At 37.8% G+C, this 10,120-nt stretch overlaps 1 protein-coding gene across 1 annotated transcript; it reads right to left on the reverse strand.

Annotated features, from left to right (window-relative positions):
* On the reverse strand, positions 1-9,150 carry LOC131830222 (olfactory receptor 9A4-like). The gene is made up of 2 exons (XM_059172556.1): positions 8,247-9,150; positions 1-83 (listed from the first exon to the last, which is right to left on the reverse strand). Exons 1-2 carry the CDS (start codon positions 9,148-9,150, stop codon positions 1-3), a joined length of 987 nt encoding a protein of 328 aa, XP_059028539.1.
* Positions 9,151-10,120: the final 970 nt, after the last annotated feature.

Genomic DNA, 10,120 nt, shown 5'->3' on the forward strand with positions numbered 1-10,120 from the left:
TCATTTTACTATGAAAAATGATGCTTTAAATACACTTAGAGATGTGTAAGTCCATATCCTTTGACATTTCTGAACTAAATCCCTAGATTTACACTGCTAGGTTAAAAGACAGATATATTGAAGGTATTGGTTTCCATTAACAGCAAATTATACTCCAAAAACTTTGGATTGATTCACACTGTCTCTAACACTGTATGATAAGAGCACTCTTGATTTCCTGATGTACTATGAAACTAAGACTAATTCAGAATTTGTTTTACATTGAAGAAAACAAAATTAAGATACCTTAAAAGAGAAATCAAAGGAAAACCTGCTCAAGTGGAAAATGTTTTGAGAGATAAAAATTACCAAAACTGTGCAAAAGTTTTTTACCTCGATAAAGTCCTGATAGTTCTCTTTTGCCCTTGCTTCCCTTGGCCTTTGGCAATGTTTCTAGGAAGAAGTTGCTGCAGCTGAGGTCAAAGAGGTTGCTGCCTGTGTTCTCCTCAAGGAGATGGATTCCTTTCTCACATTATGTCTTCCATCCATTCTGACTCTATTGTTGTGTGTGGTGTGAGGAAATGGTCCAGTTTCATTCTTCTGCATGTGTCTGTCCAGTTTTCCCAATACCATTTGTTGTAGAGACTGTCTTTTTTCCATGGGGCATTCTCTCCTGCTTTGTCAAAGATTAGTTGACCATAGCATTGAAGGTCCATTTCTGGGCTCTCTATTCTGTTCCATTGATCTATGTGTCTGTTTTTGTGCCAGTACCATATGTCTTGATGATACAGCTCTGTAATAGAGCTTGACGTCCTGAATTCTCAAGCCATCAGCTGTGGTTTCCTTTTTCAACCTTCCTTTGGCTTTTCAGGGTCTTTTCTGGTTCCAAATAAAGCTTAGGATTATTTGTTCCAGCTCTGTGAAAACAGTTGATGGTATTTTTATATGGATTGCATTGAATGTAGATTACTCTAGGTGGCAGAGACACTTTAACAATATTTGTTCTTCCAATCCATGAGCATGGAACATTTTTCCACTTCTTTGTGCCTTTGTACATAAATGTTTTATTCTGATAAAGTCAAATTTAGTCTTTTAGTGTCCTGAGATTTGTGTTTTCCTTAGAAAAGTCTATGTGAAGTGTGTAAACCTGGTGATTCACAGACCTGTACCCCTGGGGATAAAAATATATGTTTATAAAAAATAAAAAATTTTTAAAAAATTTAAAAAAAAAGTCTATGTCCATAATAGAAGGTAACAAAAAAAGAATGAAGAAAAATGAGGAGAGCCACAGAGAAATACAAGAGTCTACTGTGTGCACTAAGTACAAGCAATGGGAACACCAGAAAAATAGGAGATACAAAGAAGAGTAAGAAATATTCAAAGAAATGATGATTAAAAACTTTCCAAATTTGATGAAAAACATTAATTACTGCATCCAGGCAAGTCAGTGAACTCCAAGTAAAATGAATGCAAAGAGACACATCACAGTGGCCAGGCTGGTGCAAAGGAGGTGGGTACCCCTTGGGCAAGCAGACTCGAGGAATGGGGATGCGCCCTCTCTGAGTGTTTGAGCTTCATGGCACAAGTTAGAGGGCCTTGGGTGTGACCCCCTTTGGGGAGGTCCTTCCCGCAGGCCCTCCTTGCCCAGCCTGGAGTGCCACTTTGGTGATGGGGGTTGTGGGGCAGGGTTGGGGGACATTGGGACCTCATCCAGGAACCTTGCTTTCCTAGCCTTAGTCCCTTCATTGGGAAAATTGGCCCAAGTGATGTGCCCCTTTAGGAATTTTTGTTAAAATAGGCTAGGCGGTACTGGACCTTCTCATTTGCAACAATGGTCTTGCTAGTTAAAGAGCTATGGCAGGCAGGAAGACAGTACACTTCAACCAAAGTAAAATAATTATGAATTCTTGTTGAAATATTTATGGATGAAATAAGAGGATGCCCAGAATGTGTTTCAAAATAAGCCAGTTGGAGGAGGAATATGGATGGAAGAAGAGAGGAAGCAAGATTGCTATGAGTTTTTTGTAGTTGGCCAATGTGTTATTTTGTCTATTTGTATATATTTGTAATTTAGCATTAAAATTTAAATGAAAAGAAAATCAATGCAAAGAGATCCACACACAAATACATAATAGTAAAATTGCTGAAAAACAAGAAAAAATCTTCAAAGCAACCAGAAAAAAAAAAATGACTTCTCACAGCCAAGGGACCCTACTAAGATTCACAGGTGACTTCTCATGGAAACAGGTAAGACAAGAAAGCAATGGGGTGACATAGTTAAGTGATGAAAGAATAAGACATGGTCAATCAAAAATCTTCTATCCAACCAAAATTATCTTTCAAAAATGAAAGCAAAAGAAAGACATTTATTTCCCAGAAAAAACGCAGAGAATTTGTTGCTAACAGAATCTACTTACAAGAAATACCAAAGAAAAGTTCTTCTGACTAAAAGTAAATGATCCCAGGAAGTAATTAGGATCCACACACACACAAACACAAAGAAAACAGCACTGACTAACGTAATTCTGTAATTATGAAGAATGCTTTAAGTGCATAATCCTTTCCCTCTCTTCCGTTAATTAATTTTGAAATCATTGTATAAAACAATAAGTGTATAATCATATTGTTGAATGGATAACATATAGAAATGTACTATATTTGTCAATGGTAGCATAAAGATGATGGGTAGGAGCAAAGCTGTTTTGGAGAAAAGAAATGACACCAGTTGCCAATTGAAATGTGAGAAACGAATTAATAGAATGAGAAAAGATAAATAAGGTTAATTTAATAAATGCTATGAATGTATACTTGTTCTTTCATCCCTCAGCTTCTTTAAAAAGCACATGAAGTAATAATTGTAACATTATATTGTTAAGTTTATAACTATAGAAACATAATATGTACAATAATAGCACAAAAGGGAGGAAGTGAAGAGCTGCACTGTTAGTATAAATCTAACATCAGTTCCAGGTTAAGTTGGATGTGGCAAGTCCTAGAACATGTACTAAAAAAATAGTTTAAGAAAGTGAAAGACCAAAATATTTAAAATGCTACTAGAAAATATTAACTTAATGCAAAAATAATATAACCATGTGAAATGCATTTTAAAAAGGTGCACAGCATTTATACACAAGGCAAAAACTTTAGCTGAAAGATAAAAACTATAAAAAAGAATTAAATGAAAGTACAAATTTTTTTAAAATTGCATGTATGATAGGGAATTCATTTCATAAGCTCATCAGTAGACAACACAGATGAAGAAAGAATCAAGAGACTTGAGAATAGGCCCTATTGTGTGTGTGTATACATATATTTATATACATATATATTATTAATTTTTTACTAGTTACTAGTACCATAACATTTTATATTCCCATCATAAATGAATAAAAGCTTCTATCCTCCAACATTCACATAAAGACTTAATATTCTTAGAGTTTTACTTCTTTCTAATCTAATGGAAGTGATGTGGTTGATGGTTAAGTAAATTTGGGCAAGTTGCTTAATGTCTTTTATAGCTTTTATATTCTCATCTGTTAAGTGAACATAGAACTACTTACCTCACAGGTTATTGCCCATATTGAATAAAATATACAGAAATTACAAATTTGCAATCAATACTTCTTTCCTTCCATTTATATGAAAACAAAACATTCAGCAATGTTTCTTATGCAGTATATATTTAACATATAAGTATCAATCAAAAGGTATAAAAGTCATACTTAGCATGTTTACTAAAAGAGTCCTTCATATCCTTGGAACAAAATAACAAAGAAGTGAAGAGTGAAATTTGTAGTCACATGAACATGTGTAAAATTGCATTTCTGTTTAGTTTTGAAAATTATTATCAATACTAAAAAGCAATAAAGGTATTTTGATTAGGAATGAAAAATCAAATATTTGTGGTGGCTCTGCAATAGAAATACAAGTTTTAATTACATACCACTCCCTTCTTTTTCCTTATCTTCTAATAAGGAACATTAGTTCATATTAGAAAATTTCATATTTTAATTTGTATCATGCACACCAATATTTATGCAACATTTAGTAGGACTATAAATAAATACCTGTAAGAAATAAAACAGAAAAATTGGATGTCATCTCAGATATACATAACAGATACTAAAGGGGATGAGCATTTACTTTCACCAAGGAACATTTCCAGAACAAGAGAATACTAAAAACATTCCCAGTAAAAGTACTATTCTCTCTAGTTTTGTTTTTGTTTTAATATTAGCATGGCACTAAGAATACAAAGTATATGTTAAGAGGCAAACATTCAAATTAAGTAAAAATTTGCAACATACCTTACCTGAGATACTTCAAATTATACATTAGACTTACTTTGAGTATCCTAATTACATGTGAATTAGGAGTACAAATAAAGCTCTGTAACTAGTATTTAGTTTTCTTCTTGTATACATTTTTTAGTCTTTATTTAAATTCCAGGTAGTTAACATACAGTGTTATATTAGTTTCAGGTGTACAGTCTGATGATTCAACACTTCCATACAGCACCATTTCCATACAACATACAACATGATGTGGTGGTCATCACAAGGGCACTCCTTAATCCCCATCACCTATTTTACCACCTCCCTTGTGGTAACATCAGTTTGTTCTTTACAGTTAAAAGTCTGTGTCTTGGTTTGCTTCTCTCTCTCATTTTTTCCCCTTAACTTGTTTGTTTTGATTCTTAAATTCCACATACGAGTGAAATCACATGGTATTTGCCTTTCTCTGACTTATTTCATTTATCAGAATACTGTCTGCTCCATCCATGTCATAGCAAATAGCATAATTACATTTTTTTGTGTGGCTGAAAAATTCTCTGTATCACTGAACATCAGAGAAACACAAACCAAAACTACAATGAGATACCCCCTCACACCTATCAGAATGGCTAAAATCGACAGCACAAGAAACAACAGATATTAGCAAAGATGTGGACAAAGGGGAACCCTCTTGCACTGTTGGTGGGAATGCAAACCGCTGTAGCCACTCTGGAAAACAATATGGAAGTTCCTCAAAAACTTGAAAATAGAACCACTCTACAATACAGTAACTGCATTACTAAGAATGCATCCAAAGAATACAAAAATACTGATTCGAAGGACTACATGCGCCCTGATGCTTATAGCAGCATTATCTACCACAGCCAAAATATGGAAAGAGCCCAAGTGTTCATTGACTGATGAAGGCATAAAGAAGATATGGTGTATCATACATATACATACATATATATGTATGAATACACACACACACATATATATAATGTGTATACATACACAAACACACATGTATATATATGTATATAATGGACTATTACTAGTATATATGTTTAGATATCTGTATTGATTTTCCACGTACTAAGCTGTGAAGAGTAGAGATGAAAATAAATAGACCAAAAGCGATTGAGATTTTATAGTGAATATAGTAGTAAGGAGATAGTATGAGGCATCTCAATTCATTTTGGAGTAAGAGAAACCTGCATGCTTGGAAATTAAAGCTTCAATGGACAGACATATCTGTCTCCCATCTCCCAGTGTGAACATGGAGTAGGCATTCTGGTTGAGAATTATGGACTAAAGGTTTGTGTCCCCTCAAAATCCATATGTAGAAACCATGACACCCACTGCAGATGATTTGGGTGATGGAGACTCTTGGGAAGTTATTAAGTTGAAATGAGTTCATTACTTAGGACCCTCACCACATAACAACAGTGTCCTTCTGAGAAAAGTCACCAGACCGTACTACCTCTCTTTCCCAAATATCCACCTATGAAAGGCCAGTTGAGGACATAGACACAAGGTCACCATCTACAAACCAGAGAGTTGTCACCAAAAATTAAATTAGCCTGAATCTTGAACATGGACATTTCTGTCTTCAGAACTATGAGAAATAAATTCCTCTTATGTAAGCCACCAAGTGTATAGTTCTTGTTTTTTTTTTTTTTTTTTTTTTTTTTTTATGGCAGCCCAAGAAGACTAACACAGATAGTAACTTTCTTTCTCTCAAAATCAAAGACTAAGCAGAAGAACATCTTCTTTGGTATAAGAGATGTTTAATGCCCCATCACTAGTTTCTTGACCAGGAACTCTCCTTTTCTTCTCATAGGCAAGGTCATGCAGAGAGGCAGTTTAGAACACCACACCCCTGAGATGCAGGAGGGGAATGGAAATGCTGCTAGAGGAGAAGGGGAAGAAGAAGAAAGCATTACCAGTGAGTGGAGCTTGATTTGAGGGGAAAGGGAAACAAGGGAAAGGGAAAGAAGGAGAAAGAACAGAAGAGCTCAAGGACAAAAGGAGAGAACAAAAAGAAAGAAGATAGTTGGTAGATGAAATGTCATTAGGACAGGGTGAACAGGACAGGTTGCAAGAGGCATGGGGAATGACAGGTTGAAAAAATAAAGAAACCATACCTGAGAACAGTGAGGCTCTTTTCTGTCCTCCTAATTTGCCTCTACCAGCCCAGAGACAACATATGCTGTGCAAAGCCTTGATTAGATTAGAAAAGACATACTCTCTGGAGTACTTAAGGAGAAAACATGGTATTTTTCTAGGGAGAGCAGACCACAGGAAATGAGCCTGGGGTGGAGGATCCCTTTGTGTCAGTCTTCAACACTTTCTCCAGCCAATGCAGTCCCATCACAACCCACTGGTTGGCTAGCAGAACTTGGGCTGGTTTTTGTGCCCCTATGCAGTGACATCAACTACATCATACTTGGTGGTCTTGCAGGTCCTCTCCAAATGGAAGGCATCTTCACATAAGACTCTTTGTCATCCTATGGACTGCCATCACCCACTGCTGGGAGGCTCAGTTATCTCCACCCAATTCAGGGCTGCCAGGAGATGTTACCATTTCATCAACACTGTCCCTCAATGACTTTCCTCTAACCTTACAAACTACCTACAACTGCATTGCCATGAAACCATGCCCTGGAATTCATAAAGAACTGCCAGTTAGGAGGGTAGCTGCTCACTCCTTTGATGCTCCCCCACAGAGAAGATCTATGGCAAGGTACTGGGACATTTGGATTTGGGAGACAAAGAACCAAAGGCATCATGATGGCTGAAGTCTGGGTCTGAGAGAAGTCTCAAAGACATATTTAAGACGTTGATTTAAGCAGCTATAAAACACAGGATGCTCTCTCTAGACTGAAGTCATTTAATTCTTATTTGTCTCAATCCCCACATATGCCAAAAGATTTCATACCTTCACATCACCAAAACTTACTAAAAGAAATTATCCCAATCCCCTTATCACCACTCCACATTGGTGCTGTGGCAAAAGGTATATAACATTGTATTTACTTTGCAGTAACAATGGGACCAAGATAACATGATAGACCACGAGAGAAGAGGAGAATCATAGAATATTTAAAGTGTGTACAGTCAGGGGCATCTGCTTGGCTCAGTGGGTTAAACCTCATCCTTCAGCTCAGTCCATGGTCTCAGGGTCCTGGAATGGAGCCCTGCATCAGGCTCTCTGCTTAACAGGGAACCTGCTTCCCCTCTTTGCTGCCTGCCTCTCTCTTGTGATCTCTCTCTGCCAAGTAAATAAATAAGTAAGTAAGTAAATAAATAAATAAATAAATAAATAAAATCTTCCAAAGAATTATGTAAAAAAGAAGGAAGTTGAGGGAAATTGGAAGGGGAAGTAAACCATAAGAGACTATGGACTCTGAAAAACAATCTGAGGGTTTTGAAGGGGCGGGGGTGGGAGGTCAGGGGAACCAGATGGTGGGTACTAGAGAGGGCATGGATTGCATGGAGCACTGGGTGTGGTGCAAAAACAATGAATACTGTTATGCTGAAAAGAAAAAAATAAATAAAGTGCTTTCAGTCATATCACCAAGAAATTGCATAAAAATTATGAAAAACCCCACATTAGTTGATAAAGAAACAAAATAAGCATCTCTCCCTTGGTACTCTGATTATGCCAGATGACTCCCCTCTCCTTCCTTCCACTTCCTTCACCCCTAGGAAATACATCTTCATAACAGATTATAGGCAAATTCACTGAGTCATGGAAACCTACAATAGTATGTCTATTTCTTTTCTCCAATCCTCCAATTTCCCAAGGCTATGCTTCCTCAGTTCAATAGTGGAATCATCGGAAACAGGAATGGGATTCTAGTGGGCAGAGAATGGGTTTCAGTTTTCTCTGCCTTGTCTCCTTCCATGGCTAGGGTTTTCTAGGTTGCTGAATAACCTATAGAGGATATTACTACCCAAAACGTAGGCAGAGAGGTCTAGTCTTTGAGGAAAGGGCCTCTTTGACTTTGTCATTCCTGAGGGTGAAGATGAAAGGGTTCAGGAAAGGAGTTAACACAGAAATCAACAGGGAAACTATCTTATTGTATTCTGCTGCCTGTGTTTGCTTGGGATTCACATAGAGGAACAAGCAACTGCCATAGCCTATCACAACAAAGGTGAAATGAGAGGCACAAGTAGAGAAGGCTTTCCTCCGGCCAGACGCTGTGGGGATCTTGAGGATGGTAGAGATGATGTAGGTATAGGAGACAATTGTTGGGGCCAGAGAGCCAATGATAATGACAATAGCCATTAAGAAAAGAACAAACTCTGTGAAAAGTGTGTCATCGCAGGACAATTTGAGTAGCTGCCCCCGCTCACAAAAAAAATGGTCTAACAGATTTGACTTGCAGAAGGTTAACTGAAATGTAGCATAGACGGGCCATATTTCAGAAAGGAACCCAAACATCCATGACATAATGACCACCCAGATGCAGGTGCGGCTGTTCATAATGACGTTGTACCTCAGAGGATTACAGACAGCCACGTAACGGTCCACAGCCATCGCTCCCAGTAATGCAAACTCTGTGGTCCCCACAGCAAGGTACAGGAAGAGCTGAGTGACACATGTAGCCAAAGATATTGTCTGCATCCCAGGGAGCAGCAACCCCCAAAGCATCATGGGCACGATGATCGATGTGATCAGGATCTCCAAGGCAGAGAGATGACCAAGGAAGAAATACATGGGAGACTGCAGACGTTTATCAACACACACAATCACAATGATGACTGTGTTTCCCATTAGTGTCACCAAGTAGAACAAAAAGAATACAGCAAAAAGAAAGTGGTGTAGTTCTTGGGACCCAGGGAATCCTAGAAGGCAGAACTCGGTGGCACTAGACAGATTGCTTATCATTTAGTCCTTGTTTCTGCTCCTTGTAAAACCTAGAGATCAAAGATTGGTAACATGGCTCCACATGGCCCTGCTCTCAAAAGAGAAAGAAGGCAGGTTAGGATGACAAACTATTTCCAGCAGAAGATCAAGTAACATGTCCCTACTGCTCCCACTCTGAACAAGGCCACACCTGAATGTGGACACATGCAATCTACCTCAAGACTTTCTGTCTTGATAAGGCAAAGACTTCTTCATCACTATTGGGGATAAGAAAACTTTCCATCGTTTTACTCCACTGGATGTGCCTTCTCTCAGGAGACAGAAGATAATTCTGTTTAAACTGGCCAGTTTTGAATATAAGTTGATCAGCCTTTCCAGTATTGTCCACTTCTTATTGTGGACATGTAGCATGATGACATAATAGTGTTCTCGATGGTGTCCAAAGCATAGAACATCGAACCTTATGCTGCATACTTACTGGTACTGTATAGACCCATCTTGGGGCAGTAGAAAAATGGAACAACATCTAAGACCAACTTCCCTGCTTTCCCCAGATTGTAAACCTCCATTGTACAGAGCATCAGTGATCTAAAAATGAGAACTCTGGAGCTTGAGATAATGTCCCAGGGCAGAATCATTCTTCTCTAATTCCATATACCCTGAAAAGTGTTGGGAGGGAATTAAAGTGGCACCGGGCACTGACAACAATAGATCAGAGGCCAGTAATCACTTAGGATGTCTGAATTTCTACCTCTCACCTTATCCATCCCATTACTCAAATGTCATCTCCTCAAGGGACTCTTGCCAGTTATCCTACCCCAACTAGGAATGATTTGCTCATTTTTGGACTTTAGCATTTGTTAGTAGCACTTATTATTACCTGATATGTTATGAGTACTTACTTCATTCCTTCATGTTACATGAAGCAAATGCAGCAGTGACTACAACAAACAAAAATCTCTGTGCTGTTTATATTCAAGGGCATGGTGGA

The sequence above is a fragment of the Mustela lutreola genome, chromosome 4 (assembly GCF_030435805.1).
Source record: "Mustela lutreola isolate mMusLut2 chromosome 4, mMusLut2.pri, whole genome shotgun sequence".
Classification (NCBI taxonomy): domain Eukaryota; kingdom Metazoa; phylum Chordata; class Mammalia; order Carnivora; family Mustelidae; genus Mustela; species Mustela lutreola.